Here is a 13925-nt window from a genome sequence, read left to right as displayed (position 1 = left end):
CCACTCCTGGATCAGAAGTGTCTAACTGAGAAAGCTTAGTTGGTCATTTTCTGATAGCACTCAAACTTAACAGCCTTGACTTGCCTATCCATTTTTAGGACATGCTTCAGACTGTATATGTTTAGGGACTCAGAAATCCATGTGCTGTGACTACCATGTAGCCCTGGACACAAGTAAAGAATCAATTTGCGAAAAAAGAGTGGGCTTCAGTGTCAGAAAGCACCTCATGTGTGATTCTCACTCAGGACAGTTTTGAGGATGTCACAGGTTGGCGGGACCTCTCCGTTAGCCTAGGGACGTCTGCCTACTTCCCCGCCCATCCTTCCCTGTGGCCACAGCAGTCCTGGGGCCTCCTCTTCCCCTTGCTTGGCTCAGCTTCACCTGGGTGGGTGGCCATTACATTTATGCCTGGTGGAGGCTCCAGCGATGGCATGCTCTGGGCTCCCAGGACAAAATAACCGTCCACAAGCACCTTGCTCCTGTGGTCAGCCGAGGGCCTTCTTTGAAAGGTAGTGTTTGCTTGGAGATGCTGCCAGCTCTCCTTCTGCATGTATGTGCGGTTACAGTGTCTGGCAGAGGGCTGGTGCAGAGTCAGGGGAGGCTGAGGCCTCAGGGGTTTCAAAGGCACATTTAATGCAATAATTGGATTTTTTTTTTTGTACTGGGGATTGAATCCAGGGCTACTTAACCACTGAGAAACTAACCAACTTATTTATTTATTTATTTATTGAAAATTTTGAGACAGGGAATAATTTGCTTAGGGTCTCAATAAATCGCTGAGGCTGGCCTTGAACATGTGATCCTCCTGCCTCAGCCTCCCAAGCTGCTGGGATTATAGATGTGGGCCACCATGCCCAGCTTAATGCAATATTCTTAAAGATTAAAATGAATGTAAAACAATCCATGATGAACAAATACAAACCTTTTAAAGAAAGGTAAACACAGACAGGTAGGACCCTGGGAGGGCTTGCTGCCTCGTCTGGTGAGAGCCCCGAAGGGAACAGCAAGCCAGCCCTGAGTTCTGCAGAGATCCGGGACAGGCAGCCCCTGGGCTCTGCCCCAGTCTGCAGACGCAGCCTACCGCAGTCTATCCCAAACACTTGAAGCAGCCCACATTGGATGGCAGAGAGCTCCGTGGGCCACCCCAGGGCCGGCGGGATTCCTGAGGACGTCACGAGGCTGCCCAGGCTGCCCAGGGGCGTCCTTCAGAGCCCAGCAGGCCAGGCCTCCTCCCAGGGCTGTGTCCTCCTGCTCCTGTTGACTCGCGCGTCCACCCTCAGGTCTGTCTTTCAGGGCTTGCTACTGCGCCCCTCCCCTGACCCAGGCAATGGCAAGGCCCTACTGAGGTGGATGGCGCAAGGCGTCCATCCTCGGAGGAGCGCAGCATGTTTCTGGGAATGGGCTGGTTTGTTTTTGAATTCCTTTAATAAGTACAGTTGCGACTTCTCATATGACCGTGAAGTATGAAGGAAAAAACATGACTTTCCCAATTAATGCAACTACTTCTAAAGAATGGATCTGTTTGCTCTAAATGCGATGATTCAGCTGTGGATCGTAAATTGTTAATGTCTAATGAAAAACTCCCTGTATTCCTGTCAAGGAAGTTTTTGAGAAATTAAATTAAAATCTAGAGAAGAAGAATTAATGTTAAGAAGACAGATTAGTGCTTGGTACTGGGCTACTTGTTCTTGTTCCTGTGCACAATGGTTTGTGCTCTTACTCTTGTTTGATTAAAATTAATAACAAGTCAACCACTTGCCATAACCATGGCACCAGTTCCAGTCAGTAAGTCAAGAAAGAATAGTCAAGGTATAGGCCAATAGTTTGGGGCATTTCTAACTATTATTAAAAGTTAACTAAGCAGAAACAGCTCAAAGCAAAACGCGAACTGAAAGTACAAATGCTTGCTTATGCGTAAGCCAAGAGACATTCTTCTATTCTAATTGTAGCTACGTAATATTTTGTTTCTTTGAATAGTGATTCCTGTTTTGTAACCACAAAGTCCTGTGAGCCTGCCAAAATGAAAAGTATATATGATCGACTTCACAAGTAGAGATTGGGATCAGCACCTTCACTTTGGTGCCTGTGTTGTTTCTCCACCCCCCTTTCGCCGACTCCTCACTATCCGTTCGTCTCCTGAGACCCCCTGTTGGAGCTGGTCTCCGACAGCCTGCCACCTCTCGGCCCTTGCGACTGGCCCAGCACAGGGTCACCTGGCCCTGTTCTTGTAAATGAACACCGAGGTCATCTCCAGTGGGGACACGGCGCCCTCCTGCAGGACGGGAGCGCATGTGGGGCTCCTGGACTGTCCCAGCCGGGCCACCCTCCTTTCTTTGGCTTCTCTTGCAGCCGCTCATCCGGGAGTGCCCACACTGGTCTCAGCCTCGGTCTGCCTCACAGCCTGACCCTAGGTGCTGGCCACGTCATAGACGGACTGGGGACTTGTGGATGCTGAAAACATACGTTGCCCAGGACAGCCTTCGAGCTGCCCTGCCTGGGCGAAGCTGACGAGAGCTCGCAGAGCCGGTGCCGACCCCTGGCCCATCCCTGCCCCTCCGCAGCCCAGCGGAACCACAGTTTTTCCTGCCTGCTTAGGAGGAAGGGGCAGGGGCTCCTAGCAAGAGCCTGGATTCCAAGCAGCATTAGCCGCCCTGAGTGGCTGTGGCCACAGCACCTGGACAGGAGCGTGCTGGACAAGGCCATTCCCTGAAAGCTCTCCCGCCAACCATGTTGGGGACACCAGGACCAAACATCTTGCTGCAGAACCGGCACGGTCCCGTGAACCCCGTGAACTCCGCGTTCTGTGCGCTGTCTCTCACACTCCAGCACGGCACGCAACTCACAAGGCCCACCCCAAACTGTGCCCAGCAGACACTCCACAGTGGAGCATTCCTCCAGGTGGAGACTCCAGGCCAGGATCCAGGACGTGGCCGTAACAGCTGCAGCCACCACCTGCCACCCCTTTCCCTCACCCTGGGTTCCTGTGTCTGGGATGCGCTTGGGATGCAATGTCCCAAGGCTGCCCTCGCCGGGAGCTGAAGCCACCTGGTAATGAGCCTTCTAAGAGGCTGGTCTCGGAGGCCCTGTCTCCAGGACAGACTGCACACTGTATGTAAACGGGGACTGACACAGGGGACTGAGCCCTGGAGGTGTCTTCCAGGTCCTTGTGCAGCAGCATTAGGTCATCTACGGTAGGTAGGGAAGGGACAGCGAGGGGACAGGCAGAGCCAACGCACAAACCTCCCTAAGGCCCAACACAACTTGTAGTCAAGTCCTATGGTTCCTTCTTTCTTTGGCCATAAGAGAATATTAAATGAGAAGGAGTCGCTTCTATAAAAGTTTCTTCAATTAGTACCTAAGTTTTGTATCTGTGCAAGTTAATTTGTTATACTTTATGGGCTGTCTTAAAAATATACTGACATCTAAGGAATAATGAAAATGTGGTACATACAAACAATGGAATACTACTCAGCCGTCAAGAATAAAATCGTGGCATTTGCTGGTAAATGATAGAACTGGAGACTATCCTGCTAAGTGAAACAAGCAAGCCTATCCCAGAAAACCAAAGGCCAAATATTCTCTCTGATATGCAAATGCTAACACAAAATAAGTGGGGGTGGTGTGGGGATCAGACAAAGGGGAATGAAGGAAAGGGAGGGGAGATGGGAATAGGAAAGACGATAGGATGAAGTGAACATCACTTTCCCGTGTTTATACATGAATACACGACCAGTGTCACTCCACATCACGTACTACCACGTGTACATGTGACACGTCAAAACACTTTCTCTGTCATATATAATTAAAAAGAACGAATAAAAAAGTAAAATATTTTAAATAAAGAAACTGTTGGAAAATAAAACAAAAACAAACTATATATATATACATATATATTATATATAGGCATCCGCTTCCAGTAGGAATTTTTAAAAGGATACCACTTACTACTCTACTGTTTATTCCACAGGGCCTCCGACATAATTGTGAAAGCATCTTTTTTTTAATGTTTTTTAGTTGTAGGTTGATTGATTTTTACGTGGTGCGAGGATTGAACCCAGGGCCTCACACGTGAGAGGCAAGGGCTCTACCACTGAGCCCCAGCCCCAGCCCCTGAAATCAGCTCCTCTATTCTAGCTGTATTCCAGGTACCCATCCTGCCCTGCACGTGACGTCTCTCTGTTAGGCTCCTGCCTGAGCTGGTGACTTAGCTTTGGGCTCTCTCCTCGCTGACTCTGAGAGCCTTGGAGCTCAAGGGTGGACCTTGAACACACAGGTGTCAGACTGCGGCAGGGAGCAGCGGGTGCTGATGAACACCTGCTGCGTTAACAAGCGCACGCCTGTGAGGGCGGGCATTCCCTTCCGAGTTAGCATCTGCCCTGGAACGAGAACTGGCAAAAAAAAATTGGTACCAGAAAATAAGGGGCTGAGCAGGAAACGGCTGTCGCCAACACCACATCTGCATGCTCCTGAACGCCCCCTTTCCAGCCCCCAGAAGTGTAACAGGCATTTCTGTGGGCTACAAACCACCCAGTTCGTGGTATCCTCCCACAGCCACTGGAATGAACTAGGACACCGTGCCTTACACCAGACCTGCAAACTGCCCTCAGAAATATGCGTGGCTCTGTCCCTTGCTTTACTGACATCACTTCTTGGCCCTGCGCTGAGCCTGGGGAGCAGCAGGCCTAGTAAAGCCCAGGCTGTGGGGCTGAGTCCCATAAGTGACTGGCAGGGAGGGCTGCACCCATCCCAGGCTGTGGAGGGGCCGTCCTGCCTATGGATGGAGAGTGTCTCCTTGGCACCCCACACTTCTTTCCTCTCCATTTACAGACTGGCTTCTGCTCCCAAGATGGGACCCGATAAGACGGCATTGGAGAAGTTCAGTTCTTTAGAAAATGTAAAACATTCCTATGTTTCCCCTGGGAGGAAGCTGAGATCTGCTACCTACAGAGGATAATTCAAGGTCAGGCTGTGGTTTGGGGATCATGGCTAAGCAGCTGGGGCCAACTGGTCATGTCTCCCGTGCTCGTGAGCAGTGGCACCTGCCTCCACGTGGCGTGGGGACTGCTGGAGTGGCCATCCCCAGAACCTTCCCTCCCCTGCTCCCCTCAACAGCTGGGGTCACGTACTCACCTTTGAGGACAGGCCTCTCACCAAGGCTGCGAATGTTATAGGCGGCACTGGACAGATGTGCATCTGGGATGAGCTCTGCCAGCAGGTACCCGGAGTACCAGGCGCACATGGAGGCAAGGACCAAGAAGGCAGCCTTGAGAGCACCTGGAACAAAGGTGGACGGTGAGCACTGACACGGGGTGCACCGGGCGCAGGTGCCAGCCCTCTCTGCCTGCACAGCCTTCCTTCCTGACCGTGAGGCACGGCCTGCTCTGAAGGGGACTTCCGGGAAGGCGGTGCTCAGAGGGGGAGGCCGTGGACAGGTGAGGACCCCTCAGCTTGCAGCGCTGGGATTCGATGCAGGTAGCAGATAACAGACAAGAGCCGTGTTGCCAGGGCAGGTTGCTGCACGGCTGCTGCGGTCGATGGGCCGTTGAGCACCTGGGGCCAGCACCACCAAGGCAGACCCAGTCACCAGTCAGATCCTAGACCTGCCCACTGAAATCTCTGAGAGCAGGTCTCGGTCTGTTGACTGTGGCTCCGTCTCTGTGCTGAGAACGCTTGGCACCGGTACACACGCTGTAGGTGAAGCCGGCCTGTGACGCTGGAAGAAGTCCCCACGTGCATCCTATTGTCAGGGACACCCGAGGGTCTCCAAGCAGCAAGTCCCTGGAGACACCTGTGCTGGAGAGCTCGGCGCTCTCTCTCCTGCTGTAAGAGTGGTGGCTGGAGCTCGGCACCCCCAGGGAAAGGCCTTGCTCCCCGAGTGCGGAGCCCGTGCAGCCCTCAGAAAGAGCACGGGCAAGGCCGGGAGGGAAAAGGGAGCAGGGAGCAGGGGGGCATGACAGGATGGGGGCCCCACTCCCAGCTGGTCAGCCGGGAGAGCGGAGGTCCCCAGACTCACAGGAGCTGTTTCTCCCCACCCAGAGCCTCGAGCAGAGACGAGGCTCCTCACTGTCTGGGCCAGCACACGTCCTCAGCCCTGTGAGTGTCCAGCCCTGGAAGCTGAGTTCAATGTTGAGCCTCCAGCACAGCAGCCCCTGGCTCCCTCCTGCACCAACCCTCTCCCCATGGGAGCCGAACCCTCCTGACCCGCTATCATTAGCCCTGCAGTGGGCCCAGGTTCCACTCTCCAGGGCCCGGCTGTGGTCCCAGACCCTTCCCTTAGCACTCAGAGGCCCGTTCATCCTGCAAGGACCCTGTGGCAGGAGTCCAAGCTCCCAGGGAGCCATGCTGAAGGACTGACGCGCCCGGAGCCCCTTGGGGTTTTGCTTTCCAGTATGCCTTTCAGTGCCAACACCTTTTCTGTTTTCAAACCACAGTCTCCAAGATTATTGGGACAATGTGCAGGGCTGGCTTTTGTTGGGACAGGCTGTAGCATGGCCATGTCTTTGCTGGGGATGAAGGGACATCTCAAAGCCAGAAGCAGCCACGGAAAACAAGATGAGGCTGAGGGCTTGGCAGGCCCTCTCTTGCACCTCCCCAGAGCCAGTCACTGTGGGCACATCACTGTCCCCAAATGCTCGGCAGTCCTCACCCCTTGGCCTGCAGAACACTCCCTCCATGCCGCCTGTGGCTGAGCCTGGTGGCACCCTGGGAACTAAATGGCAGGATGTTCTTGAAAGTTCTTTTGGGTGGACCGTGTGCATGGACAGGTGCAGGACATGTCCAAAGATAGCAATAGGTCACAGCTGGCCGATTTTATCCAAGTGGCTGAGAAGACAACTGGCACTAAACAACCTTCAGAGGGTCTTCTGGACCCTATCCCACAGCCTCTTGCACCATGAGCTGTTCAGAGCTTGGAGGAGACAGCGTCCCCTCCCCACGGAGGACACCAAGCACTGCCTGGAATGGAGGTACAATCTGGTCCTAGTGGACAAGGACACACAGGTGGATGTGACAGAAAGGAGAGCCAATCCTCACAGTGCGAATTTGACACCTTGAAAAGGTCGTCTGTGAGCGTCCTCCCCGGACATTTCTCAGCGTTCCCAGTGAGGCCGGAATCAGACAGGCAGACAGCGGGGGTCAGACCCAGAGAAGGAGGGACTGAGATGCTAACGTCTTCACAGTATCAAGAACCTGCCCTGCTCCAACCTGTTGCCAAGGTAACCTGCCCCAGGAGTTGCCCCTCCCCACTGGGAGCCACAGGTAGTTAATGGTGTGTCCTGGGCTGCTCCACCTGCCCTTCCCCCTTCAGCCCACCTGGCTCCCACCTTTGGCCATCCCACGGAGCATTCCTGGGCCTAGTCACGTCCACAGGAAGGAGAGAGAAAGGGGAAGAGGGCAGGAGAACACAGGAAGCCTAGGACTTATAAAAAGGCGGAACACCTCGCCTCTTGGGATACCAGGTGGCCCCCTCCTCCCTCCCGGGAGAAGTCCACGTTACCCCCTTAAATAAGCCCTGCTTTATGTGCTTCCTCGGCCTGCTTCCCTAATGTTGTACTTCAACCTGTGGGGAGCAGGACTGCCACCAGTAACCAGCAGTATCACTAGGAAGGTATAAATTGTGTTGTGGTTGAAGAGCGCCGCTGGTGGCCTCCAGGCTGGGGACAGTCTAGCTTCCTGTGATAACGAGTGGCTGATGGCAGAAAGCGAGACCTAGAGCCAGGACCACCTCTAGGGTGGGAGAGTAGACCTAATAGCACCCACTGGAATTGTCCACCTTCAGAAGGTGGGCACACACCGGGCTGAGACTGGCTCTACCACAAAGGCACAGAAGTGTCCCAGCCACCAGGAGGACAGGACCAAGGAGCCAGCCCAGGGTGGATGAGACCAGGCAGCTTGGGTGTGTTTCCCAGGGCTGCCTTAGGAGTGCCACAGGCTGGGGGGCATTTCCTCAGGATTGTGAGGGCTAGAGGTCCCAGATCAGGTGTCAAAAGACTGTTCCTCCAGGGCCACTCCTTGATCACAGATGGCGTGTTCTGCTGGTCCTCACGGGGTCATCCCACTGTGTGTGTCCTGATCTCCTCTTCTTACCAGACACCAGTCATATTGGACTGGAGCCCACCCTAAGGACCTGATTTTAACTTAATGACCTCATGAAGGCCGCGTTTCCAAAACACAGTCCCATCGTGAGGTTAGGGCTTTAGCACAGGACTTTGGGTGGAAGCCAAAGCCCCTAACCCAGCATTAGCCCGGCATCAGGCAGGCTGTGGCCTAGGCTCTCTGTGGACTGGACAGGAGGTCCGTCCGTGGGTGACAGCAGAATGGGAAGGACCGGAAGCAGCCTGTCAGGATGAAGGTCGGGACCTAAACTGAGCACAGTGCCTCCGGGTAGGTGGGAGGCCGGGCCTCTGAGAGGCTGCTCTGTAGACCAGGTACTACCCTGGTGGGAAGGGCCCCAGCAGCTGGGGCGGAAGTGCTGAGTCCTGGAGCCCTCCTGGACTCTGTAACCAGGACCCCCCTCTCCTCATGTGATTATGCCGCCACCACCGGCTGGTGGCAGTGTCCCGGGAACGCGTTCCAACCCGCAGACACGCCAGGAGCCTCAGAACTCCTTATCTGATTCTCAGTTCACAACAGTGATGTGATCTGAGCTTCTCAGAGTGACTGTTCTCACTGCCACACGCCCAGATGAGGACAACCCTGGTGTCCCTGGGAGCTTTGTGTGAAGGGATCACATGGCTCACAAATGAGTCAGGAGGGCTGGGTGTGAAGAAGTGGAAGGTGAGGGAATCCCAAGACCCAGAAAGGATAGAGACGCTCTTCCGACAGCTGCAATGTGGTCAGTGCCCAAGGGGGGCGCTGCAGATGCGTCAGTCCATCACTGACCAACAGGACACGTTCTGAGGAGCAGCGGGTTTCTGGGGATCTTATTGATATGCAAACATCATAGACCTCTAACTGTGACTCTGACTCACTAGGCAGCGTCACGCTGTGTGACCTTATACAGGAACACGCATGCACGTGTCACCACCATTTTGTCCCACAATTCACAGCAGTCAGCAAAAGCAGCATTGTTCACCCATAAACGGTTTGGTTTTTTTGTTTTTTTTTTTAAGAAAATAACTTTCCACAAGAAGGCAAAACCTTAAAGTGTGGTTTTCCTACATTCGGGGATGTAGGCTGTGCTGAGGGCTTTCTGGAGTGGACACTGGTGCTGGGAGGGTCACCCTCATGCAGAGACGGACTCAGAGGTAGGGAGGTGACCCCCAAGGGAAGCTCAGAGCTTGCCCTTCTGAGCTGCCCATGTTTGCACAGGGCTGTGCCCTGTTCTCTCTCCCCTGGAGGAATCGGCTTCCTCCTCTGGTAGCAAGAGAACAATAGCTAAACCCACTAGAAGGGCAGGTGAGCCTCGGGGGACAACCAGTGGGCAGCAGCTGTGAGACCCCTCTGCTCTGAGCCACAGAGTGGCTGGTGGAGACAGTGGGTGCCCCTCCCCCTGGCTATCTTTCTAAATCTCTGTAGCGCCAAGAATTTGACAAAGAGCAAACTAAAGACAGCCCTATTTTAAAAACTGAAATGCCATGGGGACTGTCACAATCAGCCAGGGCCAGGCATTTACTTCTCATGCCACCCTCAGCCCCCTCCTGCCAGAAAGGCTCCTGAGGGTCCCCTGCACTTTCCACAATCCCTGGGATGCTCAGTTTGAAAGGTGGCTCCTGCCCGGGGGAGTCCCCAGGAGCCCCAACCAGTGGGGAGCCAGCCCTTCCTAAGGTGGGGCACCCCAGCCCCCACCCGAAGGCACTCACTCTTGGCGGCTGCAGTGTGCCGCCTGCCTGCCCTGGATAAGGTGTGCGCTCACCAGCACCAGCCCCAGCAGAGTGGCAGGAGCTGGCAAGAGCCGCAGGTTGGAGAATCCAGCCCAGCCCCTGGGAAACCTCAGCCCCTTTGACACTGAGACCCTAATTCTGATCTGGGTCTAACAGGAGACGGTGCCCCAGCCCCACCCTTCTGGCTCAGTGTGGCACATCCAGAAAGGGCAACAGGTGACTCCCCTGCTCTGGATCCCTTCCCTCCCACACACTCAGAGGCAGAGGTGGGGTCGCACTCACCAGCAGCCACAGGGCGCATCTTCTGGGTGCTGCTCCCGCCTGCCTGGTCCTGGGGAGCTGCTCCCGCCTGCCTGGTCCTGCAACCTGCAGGAGCCACTGACTGGGCAGCAGGAAGGACCTGTCCTGGGGGCCGGCAGGAAAGGGGCGGGCCAGTATTAGCAAACGACAGGTACTGGCCAGGCAGGTTCAAGGTTCAGTGGGCAGGTATGGGCTGGGCAGGTGTGGACAAGCAGTGTACCAAGGGGCCCGAGGGCTGCCAGTGCTGGAGGCTAGACACGCCCAGCCAGGCCTGGGTGACCACAGGCCAGAGCTGATAGGACCTGGGAAGCCTGGCAGGGTTTGTAGAGGGAGGACACAGTGCCTCTTAATGCTGTGTGTCCCCAGGCTCCAATTTAATGTCCTACAACAAAAAAACAGGTGCAATGCACACCTGGCTGAGCCTTTTATACTCAAGGCAGAGTCCCAGAATCAAGGTGCCCTGCACCCAGGCCCCCATTAGAACAGTGCACTCCCAGGCCAGCTCAGTGCCCACCTCCTTTACTGATGGCAAAGGAACTTCAGGGGAAAGAGCAAGGCCAGTACCCAGCTTCTGGGCCGTAGTCAAGGTGGGCAGTCCCTTTGGTTACAGTGACCAGGGAATCTCAGAGCAGGGGTTGGGCAGGCATGCGGGGGAGACAGCCCTGAGGACATCTGGACGTTAGCAGGAGCAGGGATTTCCTCTGGTCACCTACAAGTCCACTTTTATTCCAAGCACCCACCCGGTTTTCATTCTCTGACCCACTCTAATCCAGAGGCTGTGGGCCACTGGGGGCGAGTCACGGGTCCTGGGGAAGCGGGCATGTTTGCTCAGACCTCCTGGCTTGGCAGTTCTGCTTTGCTCCCATTTCTCCTCTCCCAAGAAGCCCAGAGGCTTCAGCCACATGACACACGGGGTCCCGGCCCACCTGGGTCATCCCTCCCCCTGTGGGTTGTCACAGGTGCCGTGGCCATGACCCTCCCTCCTCTGCCATCTTTGCTCCCAAGGGGCCCCCATATGGCGCCATCCAAGAAAACTGGGGACACACGTCTTCAATTCATGCCCACAGTTGTCCTCCTAAATCAGAGGGGACGATGACAAGAGTCTTCACAGGAAGCAAAGGTCCCGACCTTGGGCCTGAGCCTGCACATTTCCTCAGGACGCCGCCTCTGACTGGTTCTGTGCAACCTGTGAGCTGCCGCTGTCCCGCGGACGCCTGCCGGGCAGGAAGCAAGCTCTCCCACAACGCTCACCTTCTCTCTGGCTCAGAAGTGGGGCTTCTATCTCCGGGTTTGTTTTTACTTTTTAAAAAATCATAGTAAAAAAAAAGTATGTGACATAAAACCCACCATCTTTTTCATCTTAAGTGTACACTTCAGTAGAGTTAGGCAGGCACGTTACTGATCTCCAGAACGTTTTCATCTTCAGAAACTAAAACTCTGTCCCTGTTCAACAATGACCGGCCACCTCCCTCAGTCCCGGCAACCCCCGCTCTCGTCTGTGTGAATTTGAGTCGTCCAGAGGCTCTACATAAGTAGAATCAGAGTCTGTCCTCTGTGACTGGCCTATGTCACGCAGCTTAATGACCTCATGAGTCTGAGTAAAACCCCTGTGTGCGCGGGCCACTCGGGGCTCAGCCATTCTTCTGGCCACAGATGCTGGGCGGCTTCTGCCTCCTGGCTACCTTGCGGGATGCTGCCCTAGGGAGGGAAAGCATCTCCCCCTTCCCCTCTCAGACCTCGTGGGAATGCACTCAGAGATGGCACTGGGGTCAGGGAGCAATTTTCTGAATTTGATGGTTTGAGGAACGGGCCTGTGATTCTCCCCAGCAGCTGCAGAGCTGTGCAATCCCTTGAGGGCAGCGGGTTTTGTTTCCCCACATCCTGGCCCACACCTTCTCCCCTTCAGGCGTCCAGTGGGATGGAGGTGAGGAGTGCCTCTTCACAGACTAGACTGCATTCCCCTAAAGACTGGCTGAACCTCTTTTCATATGCTGGCTGGACATTCATTTCTATGAGATCTTTAGAGAGACAGAGCTCATTCCAGCCCATTTTAAAACCGGGTTTACTTTTTGTGGCTGTTGAGTTGCAGGAATCTTTGCACATACTGGACACTAACTCCCCATCAGACCATGCTGGTGACTGTCCCCTCCCACTCTGGGGGCTGCCCCCTCACTCGCTAGTGTGCCCTGCAGTGCACACAGGCTGTACAGTGACATGGGGCCCCTCTAGTTCTGCTTCTGCTGCCTGTGTTTTTTGGCATCACATCCAAGAAACAACTGCCAAACCCAACATCCTGAAGTTTTTCCTCGATGCCCTCCTCTCAGTAGTTCCAAGTCTTACACGTCGATGTTTAATCCATTTTGTGTTGACGTTTGCCTTTGGAATAAGGAAACAGTACAACTCCGTACTCGTGCACATGTGTCCCACTTTCCCGGCACTGTTTGCTGGGGTGACCTTCTGCCACTGAGGGTCCCTGGCTCCTGGGAACCACAGGCCAGGGTTTGTCTCTGATCTCTCCACTCTATCCCACCCATCGACATGTCCATCTTTGCGCCAGTTACACACTTCTTTTGACCACTGTAATTTTGTAATAAATTTTGAAAGCAGGGCACACGATCCTCCAGCTTTGATCTTCTTTTTCAAGATCATTTCATTTATTTGGCATCCCTTGGGGAATTCACCTGTTTACAATGGATTTTTATATTTGGGGGGGGGATTTCCAGACCACAAACCCAGATGACTTTCCTTTCACCTGTGTCCTCTGTAATTTCCTCGAGAATGTTTTCTCCTTTTCACCTGCTCCGCTCAGCGAGGGTCATATTCATTCTGCTTCAGTGATCCTGTGCCCAGAGCCTGTTCCCCATTCTCACAAGGTCTACGGCAAACTCTTCCTCAAGTTTAACTTAGCAAACTCCTATGGCCTTTAAAAAACATGATATAAGTCACATTTCTGGGGACTCTAACTAAGGACATCTGTTTTAAAAACGGAAATGCTATGACGGAGGGTGTAGCTCAGTGACAGAGCCCTTGCCTTCTGGTGTATGTGAAGCCCTGGGCTCAATCTCTAGCACTGAAAAAAAAAAAGGAAATGCTGTGTACACTCAGACGGGTGAGGAGTGTAAAGAAACCTGTAGTCAATAAAGGCGAACAGACTGGTGACATAAATAGTGTCTAATCAGTGGAAACTTTACTCAGGAGCTCATAAAGTAATACGTATCAAGATTACTTGTAATATATAGGGGAAGGTACATAAAATGCAATTAAGTGAAAAGGTACAGATAAAAGCAGACACTTATGTGCACAAAGAGTGGAAAGAAACACAAAAACAAAACAAAACAACAACAACAAACTCTTGCACTTCCCAGAGTATCCATGATATTTTTTAAATGAAAAAAAATAAGTGTCTATGTGTTGGGGGTTTCATCACTGTGACAAATACTCCACTGATGGAGAGAAGAGACTGACTCTGGCTCCTGGCTTCAGAGGTTCAGTGCATGGTCAGGGGCCCACTGTCTCTTGGGCCCGTGGTGAGGCAGACATGATGGCGCACGTATGGCGCAGGAGGTGCTCACCTCCTGGTAGTTGAGAAGTGAGAGTCCCCAAACCCTCTACAGGGCACGTCCCCAATAACCTAACATTCTCCCACCAGGTCCCACCTCCTAAAGGTTCCCCTGCCTCCCAAGAGTGCCCCGACCTGGCCACCGAGCCCTTGACACGTACATCTTTGGGGCACATTCAAGATTCAGACTGTAGCAGTGCTCTGAAGAGTCCTATGTGCTGCTTCCAACCCACCCTGCCCCTGGG

The 13925-nt window shown here is 53.8% G+C and overlaps 1 protein-coding gene across 3 annotated transcripts in view; it reads right to left on the bottom strand.

Moving 5' to 3' along the window:
• Fam3b (FAM3 metabolism regulating signaling molecule B) overlaps positions 1-13925 on the bottom strand; it is a 45596-nt gene that overhangs the window by 24477 nt on the left and 7194 nt on the right. For 2 of the 3 annotated variants that reach the window (XR_006850654.2, XM_046439172.2), the window contains exon 2: positions 5131-5274. Coding sequence is in view for 2 of the 3 variants with exons in the window: in XM_046439172.2 (XP_046295128.1) it covers positions 5131-5274 (144 nt within the window). In the remaining variant the exon portion in view is untranslated. Of the gene's footprint in view, positions 1-5130; positions 5275-10103; positions 10236-13925 lie in introns of those variants that run through there. The other variant, XM_046439173.2, reaches the window with a different exon arrangement.

Source organism: Marmota monax, unplaced genomic scaffold (genome assembly GCF_021218885.2).
Source record: "Marmota monax isolate L192 unplaced genomic scaffold, Marmota_monax_Labrador192_F-V1.1 WCK01_AAM20220418_F8-fsc00125, whole genome shotgun sequence".
NCBI classification, from domain to species: Eukaryota; Metazoa; Chordata; class Mammalia; order Rodentia; family Sciuridae; genus Marmota; species Marmota monax.
Note: the sequence above shows the minus strand (reverse complement) of the source record. Positions and strands in the feature narration are given on the sequence as shown.